The sequence below is a fragment of the Thunnus albacares genome, chromosome 16 (assembly GCF_914725855.1).
Source record: "Thunnus albacares chromosome 16, fThuAlb1.1, whole genome shotgun sequence".
NCBI classification, from domain to species: domain Eukaryota; kingdom Metazoa; phylum Chordata; class Actinopteri; order Scombriformes; family Scombridae; genus Thunnus; species Thunnus albacares.
In genome coordinates, this window is record NC_058121.1 from 14065803 (window position 1) to 14083805 (window position 18003).

Sequence of the window (18003 nt, forward strand, 5' to 3'; positions counted from 1 at the left end):
CTGATCAGACCAATCACTAACCCATTCCACGTATCATATAACTACGCCAGCAATTTTTAAAAAAAATTTTTAAACAATGTGGCTAGATTTGTTGGCAGTGTCAAAAAGTCATTCATCTCAATAAATACGTATTTTCTAAAAATTACACATTTACATCTATTTGTTCTCTTGGTTGTGCAGCAGGTACAATAATTTTCCTCAAAATACAATAATTATAAGCCTCTGGTATGAAACTTTAACATTTCCCATCTGGCAACGCTGCAATGAGCCCACTCTGTTCTGATCAGCCAGCTCTCAGAAGCCGCCCCTCCGCAGACATCCGCCGGCTGCGAAGGCTACATCAACGAACCATGAAACAAACTATAGCAGTAGGATTTCACTACTTCACAACTTCTCAAATACTGTACATGTTTGAGCTGGAATCTGATCTGAAATATGAAAGTGGACAAAGCAAACAACACATAGAAAAACCTTAGCAACAACCTTAGCAACAAAGACTACAGAACGGATAGCCCTTTATAGGCATGCACAACAAGCTGATGTCAGCTTGTTGGCAAGGTAGAAAACCTTGCATCCTAAATATTCAAAGCGGGCTGAAGCCTGACTTATGACTTGCAGGGATCATTTCTACATACATTAACCTCAGGTTTGTGATCTTTGACCATGTTTAACATAGATATCCGTCATCATAACAGTATCTAAATAACAGAAAATCACAAAAGCATAATATGTCCCCTTTAAGAAAAAATATTTCACAAATTGAGATGGAACAAATGACAACAATCCACAAACCATTTCATCATACATATTTGCATTATGTCACAATGCTTCGTCTTTATTGGTTTGCTCAGTAGAGCTACAGGTGCACACAGAGGACCGGCTTCACCGAGAAAGTCCACGTACGTGCATCCACCTCTCACTGTGTCCTCTGTGTTTACTTACAATATATCACAAATGGTGTATTACACAATTATACTGGAGTGGAGTTTTTTTTTTTACATATATGTTCATATATTTGTTATGTTGATAATTACATGTGAAGGTATCCCAATTTTACACGTTGCCCCCATGCTTGTCACAAGCAAATTAAAGCATTAAGTATTGCTAAAATACTGTACAGTCATCATACAGAACTCCTTCATAAACAACTTTCAGCTAATACATGATATTCAGTTGATAATGTTGTCTGGGTTTGTGCCTGTAATAATAAATACTTGCAGGATTTTTGAAGATGCCAGAGAAAGTCAACCCTTCTTGTGGATGCAAGTCTACACTTGTGTCAGCAGAGGGAGCTGTGTGCCAGTTCATCCACTCACATTCATCATGTGAAACTTTTGCTGCACACGTAGTTAATCATGTTTTTTTCTGTCAAATACATGTCAATATTGACATTTGCTTCTTATACTTTAAGTGAAAAGGACAAAGACACACACACACACACAGTGAGAACTGTACCGGAAACAACAGGCCACCAGGGAGTGGTTGCTATTGTTTTTTACTGGAGGCCATAGCACCTGAGTTGAGGAGTGATGGATGTCTTGAGCAAGTTTCTCTGAGTTTGTAGAGTTAGATGCACTTGTACTTTACCCTCGTGGGTATCAAAATAAATGACGATACCTGACTAAAGTCAGTGATTGGCAATCAATTTTGTATATTTAAAGGGTCAGTTCACCCAAATCACAAAGAAAGTTCTTATTCAGCTCCAATGATATCTCACCATACAGACAGTTTGGGCTGTGTCAATTTCTGCTGACTTCTGTGTGTGTCTGTGTGTGTGTGTGTGTGTGTGTGTGTGTGTGTGTGTGTGTGTGTGTGTGTGTGTGTATGAGTGTGTGAACTGACCCTTTAAGTATATTTGCTCCAACATCTCCATGGTGCTACCATGACATAAAGGTTTCCTGTTATGATTTTTTTTAACATTATCTCTGTCCTTTTTTTCTGTCTTTGGCAATTTGTCAATAATGATATGCAAATCATTAAAATGAAGAAAAGACAAATATATTGAAATAGAAATAAACTCAGGGAAGTAAAGTCTGGCCATTACTGTTATTTGTCACTGTTTTATGTTAACAGCTCTACATTGACATGATAGAACAGGTGAAAGTGACAAAAAAAGTTCCCTTTATTTACCTGTTTTTCACATCAACAGTTCTTGGATGGATGGATGGATCTTATCACAGTACTGCTCTTTAATGATTCTCCGTTCAGTCCCCCATTGCTCTGATTCTACACGCAGTATCTCAGCACTGTTGAAGATCTCCATTTCTGTTGCGGCGTCTACATTTCTGTCCCAGAGCGTTGCACTGAAGGCACTGTAGGAGTCTCTCAAGAGAGCTTATACGATATACTTCAGATAGGTCGGATTTGAGATGCTGGGTCCGCAGTTCTTCTAAGCCAGGATTAGGTTGTTCCAGGGTTCAGCTTTGGAGCTAGAAGACCCACTGTGGCCCCCAGGAGACATCTTGAGAGGAATGGCCCCTCCTTGAACTGCCATGTAGGCCGGCAGGGCTGAGATCTGGACAGGCGCAGAAGGAAATGGTGAGAAAGGAATACAGGAATATTTTTGTGATTAAATGTGTTCTGTGTGTGCAGATCTGAGCTCCTCATGCTTTTATCGTTCTCTCACATGGACGTCTGAGAGATACAGTCCTTTAAAGGAAGTGAAATAACTTAAAGGCAAGACACAATAAAAATGCACTCATATTTGGGCATCCACATAAAAAAGGATTGTCTCTATCCAGGTGTCCTACCTGTGTGTGCGCGCTGTGGTGTGTGTACAAGCTGTGAGTCTCCGGCTCTGTCTTTATCTGGCGAGGCTCGTCTGTGGTGGTGGGGGCGCGGGGAGTGCTGCTTGGCGTTACTGGAGTCCCCTCACTGCCTGGAGTCCCTGCGGTGCACAGAGCTGACATTATCACACTGCTTTAAGCTTGGACTGAAAATGATGGAGGAGTGCCTGAAGTCACCTCTATTTTCTATGTTATATTTGTTAGGTTTTTTTTACTTAATATAAATGTCTTTGCATGTTTTGAAAGTTGGCAAATGCCTTGTATTTCTATACTCCAATAAATTATCCTTGAATCCTTGAATCCTCATACATGGGAACAGAAGTCTTAGCTACTCAGATTTAGGGTGAGCATGGAGAAAGTTTTTCATCTTCGGCACGTAAATGTGAAAGGCGCTCTCCTAATTTCAAACTTGACACATGCATCATTCTGCACTGTGAAGGTCATCCGAGTGATGTAACAATAAGAAAAACATTTTTCTGGAGTGGAGGGGGACTTAACTACAGATAATAACTAAATATAAATTGTGCTTGAGTTCTTTGACTCTTACTGTGTGGGTGTATGTATGTGAGTATATACGCAAGTAGGTATTTGTGTGTTTGTGTTCATTTATGTGTGTGTAGAGTTTTTGGGGGGGTGTGAAGGTGATTATCTACATAATTGCAACATCACAGAAAATCTATTTACATGTGTGCATGTGTAGCGTACATAAATTGCTCATAAACTATTTTTGTTTACAATCTAAGTTATGGTGACTGCTACACAAAAAAAGTCTTAGCCATGCCTCTGCTTATGTAAAGTGATATCAATATCTACATATATACAAAAACATGAGCAAATGTGGTTTGGAAGCTGACCAGTTTGGGACTTGTTGAGGTTCTTGGGTTTGCGTTTGCGAGTCTGGATCCCCTCTTTCTTCATAGCCAGGGGTCGTGGGACCTGTCAAGACATCGAAACAATGGAATTGGTCAAACAGCAGATTTAAGTAGGATATGTGAAACACTCGTAAAGGCTGGAGACACAAAATGCTAATGAGGTGAGATCAAGATTCAGGATACGGTACAAAAAATAGATATTTAGTCTCCTGCCTTAAGGCCTTCTGTACATGTTTTCATACATTTCTAAAAATGTTATTTTAAAAAACACAACACATTTTTATTTCCTTTAAGCTTCAGCCTCAAAGTTACATTATTTCTGAATGTCTACCAGAATGTGAAAAACTTCAGGTGTGATTTCTTTATTGATATTTATTAATTTGGACTCTCCAGGTGTATTTTTATTTGCATGGCTTGATGTCAGATTGATTCAAATATTTCAGCTCAGCTTTAAACTCAAGTAAAATCATATACAAGCATTCTGAAGGATCAAGGATGTACTCTTTCCTCTCCCCTCTTTTTCTCTCTTACCCCGTGGAGTTTCATGTAAAGGCCACAGGCGTTGCAGACCGGCTCCCCCTCCGCATTTCGTCGCCACAGGGTGGTGGTGGTGGTATGACAGTTGGTGCAGGACAGGCCCACCCTCCTCGAGGCAGACTGCAGCATATAAAACATGTCAGATTTATCAGTGAAAGAGGAGAAGAAGAGAGGAAGGAAATATCCTTTTCAAGTTATCGTTCATAGAAGTACAGTAAAAAGTGCTCTAGTGTCACCCACCAGTCGTCTTTGGGGTTTGATAAGAGGTCTGTTGATGCCGTTCATCTTGTGGTACAGTCCGCAGGCATTACACAGGTAGTGGCCCGTACCATCCCGCCTCCAAAGAGGGGTCGACATCGCCCCACAGTTCACGCACTCTCGCCCCTCAGCAAAGTCATCAAACAGATCTGATGAAGGATGACAAAGAGAGAAATAAGTCAGAAGTCAAACATCCTGTTACTTTTCTAATGTGTTTTTTTTTCCTCAAGCTTGATTGGCATTTTGTTGCTGTCATGTAAAAACTGTAATTGTGTTTTATCTTTTGCTATTCCTTCAGATCCTCACTGAGGACACACAAAAAAGGCAAAGGAGGTCCAATTCATGTCACAGGCCCAAACCAAGAACATTTCTGTGATTCTTAAAGAGCTCAACTTCCAGCTGGACGTATGCCACAAAAATTCTTTCCATCCTCTCCGATAAACAGTTTCCTGTACTGTCAAACCCTGACAGATTATCAAATGTAGTGGCATTTCCACACCAGCAGGAGGTGCAGGATGCGGTCTGTAACAGGCCCACACAACAGCAGCCTGGAATCCCTCCTTATCTCACAGCTCCTCTAGGAGATAAAGAGTCGGCTGGAAATAGAGACGGAATTGAGCTCCATCATTTTCAAATAGAGACTCTGTGTCTATCACATCTGTCTTTCTCTTTCAGATTGCATGACATCTGATGAGTGTAATCTTCATTCTCACCTGGCACATAACAGAGTATCTCCCAAGAACCACTTGGACATTCACAGGACATCAATCTGTGGTGTAGAAGCAACAGCTTTTTTTCTACATTTATCTGTGATACCAGCAGCACAGGTTGAACTAGTTGCTTGCAAATTCAGAGTATGCTGAGTTATAAGTCACACCATGTTGTGTTTATAACTTTACTGTCTATAATTACTCTTCTACAGATATGAATCTGGCCTCCATGTGTGTGTCCCCCCCCCTCGCTGCAGAGTGTAGCTGGAATGGCAGCGATACATATGCAGGCCTCCTCCAAGGCTGAGAGTAAAACAGACACAGCAGGGCAAGCTAGCCTTGAGCCGGGCAGCAACTGTAGCCAACACAACGCACCAACACGAGACAATACACAAAAGAAACGCTGCCGTATCTGCGTCTATCTAAATGGAGGTTTATTTTTTCCTGTTGTATAAATGTCACCGTGTGTCTTTATCTGAATACGGTTCAAAAACACCCGCACCAACGCTTTAGGAGGGCAAAGGTGAAAATGGAAAAAAAAAAAAAAAAGCTCAGCGATATAGGCATATGTGAGGACTTGTCTTTCTGTACAGGTTTTAAAAGTGTTTAAATAATGTTTTTCAATGGTCACAGTGTTAGAGTTAATGAGGGAATATAGTGACAACACTTAAAAATGACAAAGTTCATTTTCTCAACTGTAACTAAATCTGTGAAGCCTCCATTACATTAACGATGGCTGTATTTACTTCAGATATTGACATTTTACATGCAACACCTAAAGTACACTTATAAAATGTTACGTTGCAGTTACCTACTGTAGACATTTTATTAAAACGTTCCTCATTATGTTGACAAAAACCATAATTCAGGTGTTATTACATTTTTTTAAACCACATTTGATGTTGAAAATTAGCATATAAACAATTTATATGAGACAAGGTTTCAACTATTATATTCTATAAATAAGTTCCATAAATTGTTCCTTTCATGAGAGGAGAATATGTTTAACTTTATATTAAACATAAACAGCTATATTTGTTTAGAAACTATAATGATGAAATTATTAAAAAAAAAGGAAGAATGGTTTTTCTGTTTACATAAAATAATTTTCCAATTTGAGTTGGATTACATTTAAGAAAGAATTATTAGATCATGGCTGATAAGATCAACTAAAGTAAAGCTCAGTGATACACGTTTGTTTATGTTGTTTTTTTTCACTCTTGTGAATATATTTATAAGCTGTTTTTTAAGCCCAAAGTAATTTTGATCTCTCTCTGGAAAAAAATAAGACATGTATAAAACTCAATATTTGTTTGTTTAATAGTAAAAATGATCTTTAAAGATGTTTAAAACTATTTAAGCTACTCAGTAAAAATTATATAACATTACTGAGCATATTTTGTTTGATAATCATTAACAGAATCATTTAATTAACAGATTACGAAGTTTCCCTCCTCTCATTCACCAACAGAACATCTGAGATTGAATTTAATTTGATGTGATTCTCAGACAAAGAGACGAGGCCTGTTGCTGAAACATAAAAGCATTTTCTTCAATCTATAAACAAAAGCAGTTGGTGCACAAGCTCACAGATTTAGTGAGTTGAGTGTGACTGTGATCAGATGAAGAGGTCAGATCTGATCAATGATCAATGCTCTTATCTCTTACACTAGCTGATCTTTTCCTCGTTCTTCATCTAACGGTTGAAGGGGTGAAGGGCCTTGTAGACGGCTGTTTAGAGAATCAGCACACACATTATCTAGGTCACATGCTTGTTAATTAGCACTGCTTGATGTTTAAAAATGGGGAAGTAATAAGCTTTTAATCAACTGTTAATTTGATTTTTTTTAAAAAAACAACAACAACAACATACTAACGATAAATCATGTGTCAGAACAATACAACCTGTCAGATTAGATTATAAATCACATGATACTGAATTGGGAATATAATCAAATACACTGGACTATAAAGATGAAATGTAGCTGCGAGTTATAATGAAACACAAGTAAAACAAACACAAGACTGCAGGTTGCAGCCATCTGAAAACTGACAGCCTAAGCGAAATCAGTGTGTTGTGAAATATCTGTGATCCATATATATCGTCCAGAGTACAGCTGCAACCTGCAGCTATAGACCGAAATTCACATCCAGCACAGCCACCTGTCAAGAGTCTATAGCTTCACCTGCAGGTCACAGCAGTTGCTCACAACAACATGTGTAATCAAGAAATGTGATTCTAAAATTGAAAAAGTGATTCACTGCTTTCAATAAAATAAAGGTTAGTGAGATTCCCCTCCATACACACTGCAAATCAAATATAATCTGACCCGTGAGGCCACAGTTAAACACAACTCATTAACCATAATCCCCATAAACTGTGTTATCAATTCAGGTTCAGTTAAATATTAATTCCCACCCCTCTATTTGTGCTTGATTATATATATATAGATATATAGATATATAGATATATAGATATAAAACATGTTTTTTACAGGCTAACTCAATTATATGTTTGGTAGTTGTCTGACTTGTTGTTTCGTCGTAAAAAGCCTCCTGAAATAGAAATGTGTGATACAGAACAAGTGTCTTTTTTTTTCATATGAATTCTAACTTTAGTCATGAATTTCATTGAGTGACTTTGTGTTGCGTTTACGTGTAAAATGTCACTTTCGAGACAAATGGAATAATAGCAAATGAAATATACCGAAAACGTGTGATATTTGCAATGTATAATTGTAATTATAATGCAGTAAAAGTGTGTGTAAAAAAGGTGCATTTTATATCATAACTTTCGTGAAAAGACAGTGGTGAAATAGAAATAAACATATCGAAAGAAATAAAGTAAACGTAACAATCAGGCTTTAATCCGTTTGTCAGTGACTCACTGTGTTTATGCAAAATCATTGATTTATCTCACGTGGCAGAAAGGTCATTAGTGTTAATGAGGCTCTGTGTTGTAGTTTAAATAAAATGGGATAAATATAAAAGAAATAAAAGAAAAAAACGCCGCTCGTCCTGTTTCATTTCAGTTTGACGTTAAATTTCGTTCAGCAGAAATTTGATAAATTAATAATCCTAAAGTTTAGACTTTCCTCATAATTTTTGAGCGCTTTTTGATTCGTTTTATTGCAGGATTTATCTTCCTTATTAGGGATTTATCTGTGTGAAAAATAAATCATTTATTGTATTTATTCATGTTATTTTTTTAAAATGTTGCGTCATACATTTTCGATTGGTGACACTTATCTCCTGTTGATTAATATTGTTTACACTGCGAGTTTATTTTTTGCAATATGCAGCCCAATTTAGCAGCACAGCATTTTTTTTTTATTATTTACAAACAGCATTTCAGTAACGAGGGATTAAGATTTGCATGTCAACATCTGTTCAGCAGGACTCAAAATTATCCAGTTGTCTTTTTTTTTCAAGATATAGTTAGTTCAGCAAAAATGTCACAATTTTTCATTGGGGCCCTGAAACCTGTAGTTGTGTGTATTTTTATGGCCATTAACTAGACTTTATCCTCATGAATCCTTGTCAAAACATCCTATTATTTATGAAGCACATCTGCATCTTTCTTTATAAGAGGTGACTTTGAAGTTGTCAAATATGACAAATATTTATTTCTAGAGCATGCAATAAAAAAATATCTCAATGCTAAGATTAGAAAATATATATTGTAGCCCAATTTGATTTTTCTCTTGCTCACCGATGTTTGGGTGCCGTGTTGTGCACGGGGGAGCGCCAGTTTGGAGACCGTGTAGGACCGGGCTGTCAAAGGGGGAAGTCGACCACGTTCCGCCCACGTTCGGGCTCATGTAAGCCGGGTAGGGGCTGTGGTACGACCCGCTGAGGCCCCGGGCGCCGTAGTGCTCCCTCCCGTTTGCAGAGATGTTTAGCGGACTGGTGTAAGAGGCTGCCGTCTCCCTGGCCGCGGCCACCCCGGAAGATAGAGGCGGGCTGGTGGAGAAGGTGAAGCGCGGAGACACCGGGGAGTGGTTGTACGAGGGCACCGACTCGGCGCCCGGCTGCGCCCAGGCAGAGTGGCTCGACACGGGGCTGCTCTGTTGCGACGCACCGGGCGCCTGGAGGTAAGGCAGCGCCGGGATCATGGGGGTGACGACCCGGGTAGTTGGCACATAAACCGGTGAGGTGCCCGACGAGGCGTTGTGGAGAAATCCGGCCTCATAAGAGGGGGGTCCGTGGTTGGTTGTCATTATACCCTGGTACATATCCTCTCCGTGAAGCTGCACATCCGTGTTGATAGAAGGAATAACGATAATATGGATGCACTTACGCACAGGATTGCTGAATATTAACGCAAAAAAATGGGTGGTTTAATAAATCCTTAAAGCTCTGCTGTCCTCACAGAAATCAAAGCTGCTCTTCAGTCAAACAAAGCAACCGAAACATTCATAAAATTAAGAATAAACCCGAGAGAGGAGACATGAGAGAGAGGAGGAGGAGGAGTGAGAGACTATACCTTGTGATCAAGATCCCAGCTGTTATCATCTCTCTCTCTCCCTCTCTCTCTCTCTCTCTCTCTCTCTCTCTCTCTCTTTCTCTCTCTCTCTCTCTAAGCCAAAAAAATGTGTTCACTGACTTTAGTTAATTGCAATAGTTTTATTCTATTATTTTATTTCTATTTCTCTATCTATTATTTCATTTATTGGATAGTGACTTCAAATATTTTATGGGTTTTTTTTTTACCCATTAGGTCCAGGCTGCCATAAATCAGATAAAACGCAATTTCTGTCTGTTTTGTTTCTGTAAATACATTCAAAAAGTCATTTTAAAAATGAAAAAAACCTATGAATCTCTAGGCTACTTAAATAAAAACGTTAAAATATTCTGTTTGTATGTTTGCGTTTGACAGACACTGAATTTAATAAATATATTTCTACCACACATATAAATGCGTACAAAACGTAATTCATGCAGTGTAAATGCAATAATAGTAAAACATCAAAATGACAGAAGTTTGTTTAGGTTTTACATTTTTGTCAGTTTCATTCATATGAATCCAGCTCGTGACCACTTTTCGTTAATCTAACATTATCAGATTAGATAAAAAGCTGATCAACTTCTTTTTTCTCAGTCACGCATCAGAAAAAGCTTCTAAATTGTCCCTAAATACTGATTGGTGGAAGGTAAATTATATTTTATAAATTCATAATTTATATCGAGAGATCGCCCGATCTTATCGACAGAATCACTGTAGGCCTGATCATGTGGGCTGTCTGGGCTTGGTCGTAACTTAAGTTTATTTCCAGTGGTGTTTAAACTTATAATATAGCTACAGAAAAATCATATTCATATTATATGTTTATTTTTATGTTAATGTGTGGTTTTAATAGTTGATATATGTTGTTGTAACTGAATTAAAATCCTAAAACTTAAAAAAAAACACTGAAAAACGTCATAGCGGTGTTTGATGTGAAGATGGAGCTTTATAGGCTTAAAATTTGGTTTATGAACAAAATTTCGATTATTCTGATAAGAAATCAAGTTTATAAACGCGTTGTGTTGGTTATAATGATGTCATATCAATTAAGCTTGCACAATCTCATTAATCAGTGCAAGTAAGTGACAACTAATCATTTAACCAATAAAGACTGTGATTGGAAGAATATATAAATACGTCTTTTCAGGCATATTAGAGGAACATTAAAGCTACAAATAAATATCAGCCTACGTGTGGCCTTCAGGGTCCCACAGGCCATCGATTTGTCTCCGTTTCCTATTACATGACGTCTTGACCTCCATATTAAGTTGAACTTAGAGAGTTTCATGTCTTCTGAGCAACATTAAGCTGTTTTTCCGCCCCTTCGTATGACAAATATGAAGAATAGTGCTGGACGTTTGAGTCGGAAGTCTCCGGCGGTTGTTGTCCTCATGAGGACAGATTTATACCTGTCATCAACACCAGTCAACGTAAACACACCAGGCCATTTCATTGTGCAGCCACTTCCCACTGACAGCCTCTCACTGAATTATGTGACTCTGCACAGGCTGCCAATCCCCAGTGTGTGTGTGTGTGTGTGTGTGTGTGTGTGTGCTTAATGTACAGTAGCCGGACAGATGGAACTCGTTGAACTTTATTATCCATAAAAAGACATTTTCTTATGCATGTAGGCTACAATAGCCTCATAATGAGACTATTCATTCAGTTTTCAAATTGACCAGTTTGTTGTGATGCAAATCAGAGCAAGCAAGATAGAATTAACATTAACGATGGCTCTGGTGTTTACAAGTGTCTCAGTAAGTCATGACAGTGTGACAGTGAACCAGTGATACCAGGACTCTGAAACTGAAGCTGCTAAATGGAATTCAGCCATTATTCGTTTTATTATTTATACCTGTGTGTTTCCTACTGTTTCATGTCAAAATGCCTTCTGTGAAAAAAGGCTTATTAATGAATTTTATACTTTGACACTAACTAGACTTTTCTCCTGGCTGATACAGTATACACACACACAGGTGAAACTAATGACAGTAAAGGACAGGTTCACAATTTTTCTTTCTTAAAACAGTCAGGAGCCCAAATGAACACTGCAGCATGTTTTTCTTGCTGTAATCATTCCTCCTGTTCATACTGACCATTAGCAGATCCCTTCATAAAGCACTTACAATGTTAATGATGGGGGATAAAATCCACAGTCCTCCTTTTGAGCAAAAATGTATTTAAATGTTTATCTGAAGATAATATGAGGCTTAGGCTGTCTGAGTTAGAAAAATAAAGTTGATATCTTCCACAGTTAGTCTTTTTAGTAAAAACAAAAGAAAAATCCTCTGTGTCTTGACAGACACTGTTTTCCTGTTCAGCTGCAGTGGATAATAACTTTGAAAGATAATGACGTGATTTGACTAAATCACAACTGAAGCTTCATATTATCTTCAAATAAACTTTTAAGTATATTTTTGCACAGAAGAAGGACTGTAGATTTTGTACCCCATCAAGTGCATTATGAAGGGATCTTTTAATGGTCAGTATGAACAGGAGGAATGATTATTGGAGACGAAAAGGTATTTCATGCACATGAATGCAACTATCATCAATGGAGTTAATTACACCTGTCTATCTATCTATCTATCTATCTATCTATCTATCTATCTATCTATCTATCTATCTATCTATTTTTCTATATCTGCAGCTGAGTCTTTATTTCTGTTACACTTGGTAGGCTATACAGTATTGATTCTATGTCCTCCACCCTCTCTTGTTAAAGTCAAGGCAAATAGAGCAATATTCCCTCAATAGAAATGGGGAACTGTCATCAATGTGTAACTGCAGGCTGATAATACAACCACCAATTGCTGGCTAATAATATTAGGGCGTGGGTCTGTTATCCTGCGACCGCATAAGGAAGCAGCAAAGTCAGAGGTGATTCATGCTTTTATGGTTCCACTAAACGTATAGAAGTTCATCTGCATTACATCTTGTTTGCTTGCAGATATTTTATGTTCCCTTCGCATGTTGTACGAGAACAAGATAATGAGCAAGATAATCAGTTAGTTTTTCAGTATTCAGCATAAAAAAACAAACTTTGGTCTCATTCTTCTAATTCTCACCCTGTCGTCTAATCTGACTAAATATAGGGTGAGAAAACTACAGAAATACCAAACATTCAAGCAAAGTTCACCCTCTTTTCTGTAATTGTACAGTACAGCACAGTGTGTGTTTTGATTTGTGTGTTTGTACATGCCAGGCTGTATCACTGACAGTGACAGAGGCCAGAGCCCACAAACTGTGTGTGTGTTAGTGTGTGTGTGTGTGTGTGTGTGTGTGTGTGTGTGTGTGTGTGTGTGTGTGTGTGTGTGTGTGAATACACATATAAAAGCCACGATTCTTTGCAACCGTGTGCGCTCTCTTTGTGTGTTTGTGCTGTCAGTGTGTATGAATGAGAAGGTGTTGGGTGAGGGACAAGATAGAGATGCTGGTATGTGGCAGACAGCGGCAGACTGTGTGCGTGTGTGTGTGCGTGTGTGTGTGTGTGTGTCTGAACCAGGCACCAGGAAAACTGTCCCCGTCTTGGCTGGGGCAGAGACTCAATCATTTGGGGGTCGGAGACTTACTTTGGCCCTTCTTCCTTCCACACACAAGCGCACACACACACACACTGAGACTCATGGCTCCAGGAAGAAGACTTCAAATGGTGAGGCAGGAAAGCGCAGGAGGCAGAGTACCCTGTCGATATGGGACACACACACACACTCACACACACACACACACACATACACAAACACACACGTCACTCAGTCGTACTGCTTGGTATTCCTCATTGGCATGCTGTTTTGCAAAGTAAGCAGAAAGTATTCTTCTTTTTTACAAAAGGCCTTTCATCCTCTCTGCATCTGTTCCTGCTGAGCTCACCTGTTTTTCTTGTTTTATCTGATCAGAGTGATCATCATTGATCCACTCATGTGATATTGATAATGATAGTGATGAAACAGTGCTAATCAATATGAACTCATTGTGTGTCAGATGGGCTCATAATGACCTTTGTGTGATCACTTGACTTTTTTTTTTGTCCTTTTTGTTACTTCATTCACTTTTCTGGTTTGATAATTGATCATTGATCAACCTTTAAAGACTTTTGTAAGTCTCTAACTTCACTGAATGTTTTTAAAAACTTCAAGTAAAACTTTGCACTTATAATTTCATTAGTTACACCTCTACCAGTGTTTATGTTGCTCTCATTGTCATGTTAAAAGCTCAACACTTTCTTCATCAATTACAGTAATTTGATAGGCTGTGTGTTTGTTTATATTATCATAGTAATTACAGTAACTCCAGTTTATACTTTATAGCCTATATCCTGCAAAAACATCAACATTTTCATGTCAAATAGTCAAAAAGTCCCAGTTCTGTTACGTCAAATAATGGTGAACCTGCCACCACACATATTTAGTTCAGATTTAGCTCAGGTTTTGGGAGAGTTAAATAATTAGACATTTGGAGAAATACAGACTTAGATGATAATTTAATTTGGCATTGAAGACTGGAAACAGGAAAACAGCTCACTTTGCACTGCCCAAAAATAAAAAAAATACACCTACCAACATCTCTAAAGCTCAACTTATTAACTCAATTACATTATCTCATTTGTTAAATCTGTACACAAACACGTAAAAATGTCCCAAAATCTAAAACCATCAAGTTGTGGTTTTATGGGGAGTTCAGGGAACTAGTTTTTTGCCACCAGCTAGCCCCGGCTGGATGGACACAGTGAAATGTGCGAGATGTCAAACTATTCTATTGAGGGTTGGTTAAAATATTTTCTTCAGGTGAAGAATTAAGTCATTTTGGTTCAATTTACTTTAATGTAAAGAAAAAGGGCACAAAGTTTCACAAATACAGCATTTGTTTTCCGATAAATAATTATGACTTTCTTGTGAGATCAGGCACTTGTAAATGTGTGTGTGTATTTGTGTGTGTGTGTGTGTGTGTGTGTGTGTGTTATTCTAAGGTCTTTATGTTATGCTTGTGGATTAAGTGTGTTTGACCAGGTAAGGTCACAGAGTCACACCGGGGGAGACACAAAATCTCCCAGCAAGACACCTCGGCCTCAGAAGCACACATCATCATCATTTCTCTCTCTTTCTGACACACACACACACACAAACACACACACACACACACACACACACACATCATTAACCAGGAGTGTGTTTTTGAATAAATTATTAACTCCTCAGTTGCAGTTTCTCATATGTGACGGGCTCAAGTGCTGAATTGGACTCTGGGTTCGCACTGTTTGAAGAGCAGCGCAAACACATCGCAACGACACTCAATTACAGACGATAAGAATCAAATTATCAAAACCCCTTTTGTTCCGAGGGTATCCACTGTTTGGAAAGCTACTTAAACAACTCGCTCGCACAAACGTTTGAATATTTCTTTGACGCTTATATGCTAATATTTGAAATTCCACTACTGGGTGTTGCTTACTCAAACACAAGCTATAAAATTGAGAATAATCCTAATGCAGTTAGCTGTGAGTGACTCGTTTGAATCCACCCCTGAGCAGTCATACTGGCCTTATATCTGACTGACACTCATACACTCATAATGAGGTGCTCCATGATACCAAGAGTGTGTGTGTGTGTGCATATTTGTGTGTGTATGTGAGCTATTGCGAGTGTATTTTTAGCAGCCAAGACTCAGGGATCCCAGGACCTCTCCCTGTGATAAGCAGTGGCCAAAGTCCGCTTGCAAGCGAAGGCCTGAAGAGCAAATAGGTAACACACACACATACATACACACACACACACACACACAAACACACACAAATGCAAAGCCAGTGTTTAATAGACTAATACATGGGGCTTAGTTGCAGTGTGATGCGGCAGGCCGAGGGAAAGCTGTTTGTTTGCATGTGGAGGGGCAAGTTGGAGGTAAGATTTAGGTTAGGTAAAGGTGAGGTGACATCATCAAAACAATGGATTCTGGTGTCTACGAGGAGGTCACGCAGAGTTTAAGCAGAGAGGGTTGAAGAGTGTAAGAAGATGCTGCATGTGATGAAGAGAGAAAGAGAGCGGCTGAACTTTTCCTCAGTGTCAAAACTCTGCTCCTGCTGTCCGTCAAAGGCTGTCTCATCCCTTTTTCTATACGCTGTAAGAGGAAAAACAAAAACACAATGAGGAAGCGAGAGGAGAAAAGGTGCCTCAATCCAGGGGATGTCGTAGCGCACATGACCGATAACAGCGGGAATATTTCTGTTTGGACAAAGAGAGAGAGAGAGAGAGAGGAGGGGTGGCGGAGAAAAGTTAAATTGAAAGTAGAAAGACAAGAGAGGGAATGTCAGAGAGGAGGAGGAGGAGGAGGAGAAGGGAGATGCCACCAGACAGGAGGAGCAGTGGAAAACAAAAGAGGCTCCACACTCTGCTCTGTCTTATCTGTCTGAGGGTCTTATCCACCGCTGGCTCTGTTAGTGTAACCCCAATCCCTCCCTCTCCTCCCTCCCTGCTGGCCACTCTCCTTCCACCTCATCCCTCCATCTGCAGCCCCCCCTCACCCCCCCACCACCCCCACCCCTCTTCCCCTTCTCCTCTACAGCCTACAGCGGACCCCGTTATCAGGACAGGGCTGACGTCAGGGGGGCCCGCTGGTGCTGGGGGGCCGGAGACGGAGGCTGATAGCGTGGCAGAGGCTGCCTCCGCACAGGCTGTGGGAACCGCGGACCCAGCCCACCTCGACCCGGTGGCCCTGCACGTCCACCACGAGCACACGCACGCACATGCACACACACACACACACACACACACACACGAAAACACACACAGAGGTGAGGATGTACAATTCAATTCATAATTGTATGAATGCACACACTGATTGACTAATAAACCTTTTGGGGGCAAATGTTTCGACATCTCTAAAGATGCAGATTTTGTAACTATTTTTCACTTTTAAAGACTCTGTGGTCTCTACAAGCCTCTATAATGTAAACTCAAGGCTCTCATCCACTGCGGATATAAATTCTGCAGTTAATGAGCTGTTTCTTATCAAAATTCCCAACTGGCGAACATCTCAATGGAAGGATCTTCTCATCAACTTCTATAAAAATAGTTTTTTTTTCCTTCACTTGTCCCAAGGTAGCAACATTACTGTAATTCCCATCATTTTTGTCACAATATTTCACCAGTAAATGACTTCCACTCAACAAACATAAAGTGCACAAGTTCAGGGAATCACTTAACATGTTTTCAATCTTACTTTTAGAAAAACAATACCCCAAGACGCCTGATAAAACTGTATATCAGTTATTATCCTGATAAGGGAACTGTTAGGTTGATGATAAAGCTGAGGTTACTTTTTTGTGACCCTCACCCCATGTATCTTCATAAAAAGACAGTTGTAGTTGACAGATTGTGATGTCAGAGTTGGTGTTAGTCCACGAGACATAAATTCACCGGGGGGAAAAAAATCAGGGAATTAATCGCCTGAGACTAGGTTAAGGAGGCACTTAGCCTCAGGTGGTGGGATGGCAATTGTCAATGCAATGCCAGAAAATGTGTAAAAGGTGTGTGTGAGTGTGTGTATGTGTGTTGGGATTGGGTCACCAGGTGCAAGTTTGATCTGTGGGGAGTGAGTGCAGCACCTCCATGCTGCAGCAGATGAAGTTGGCGAGTTTCACATCATTAGTTGCAGGTGCAGCACTCCCCAGAAACGTACAAACACACACTCACTGACACACACACACACAACTCATGTCATCTAAACCTTGTTAATTATCATCCCTCAACATCAGTAAATGCACCGAAACCTCCCGGCTCAAACTCTCCTCAGCTATTTAGGTCTGGTTTGACTCATTTACAGTAACGGGAGTGAATCGAACCATCAATCTGCCAGTTACACACACGTATATTTCCACATCTTCCTACGTGTGTCTCTGATGTTTTCGGAGATGGATCTGTCGGATGGGGAGTGGAGACACACTTATCAGTGTGTTGTCCTCGATAAGGCGAAGAAGATTTGTAACGTTTGCGGTCGGTCAGTCTGAGATTTGTGCTTGTGTGTGTGTGTGTGTGTGTGTGTGTACGTGTGTGTGTGTGTCTTTGTCTGTTGCTCTTTCTCACTCTGACCTCTTCTCCGCCGAGCAAGTAGGAGGAAGAAAAGAGTGGCCTTGACAGAGCGAGAGGAGGGGGTTGAGACATAGAGTAAGAAACAGCAGAAGAAGGAGGCCGTTGTTTCTGAGTTCTCCTCCAACTCTCGCTGTCATTTTCTCTCACTCTCTTTGTCAGACGCACACTCCCTAAATTTCACCAGTGGCTGCAGTGTCCTTGGGTGTAAATAACTATAGAATAAGTGAGAGAGTGGGAGTGGAGGTGAGTGGG

At 39.7% G+C, this 18003-nt stretch overlaps 1 protein-coding gene across 1 annotated transcript; it reads right to left on the minus strand.

Moving 5' to 3' along the window:
- Nucleotides 1-794: 794 nt before the first annotated feature.
- Nucleotides 795-9646, minus strand: gata4 (GATA binding protein 4). The gene is made up of 6 exons (XM_044376618.1): nt 8876-9646; nt 4436-4602; nt 4190-4315; nt 3641-3722; nt 2751-2887; nt 795-2515 (listed from the first exon to the last, which is right to left on the minus strand). Exons 1-6 carry the CDS (start codon nt 9396-9398, stop codon nt 2390-2392), a joined length of 1161 nt encoding a protein of 386 aa, XP_044232553.1. The 5' UTR covers nt 9399-9646; the 3' UTR covers nt 795-2389.
- Nucleotides 9647-18003: the final 8357 nt, after the last annotated feature.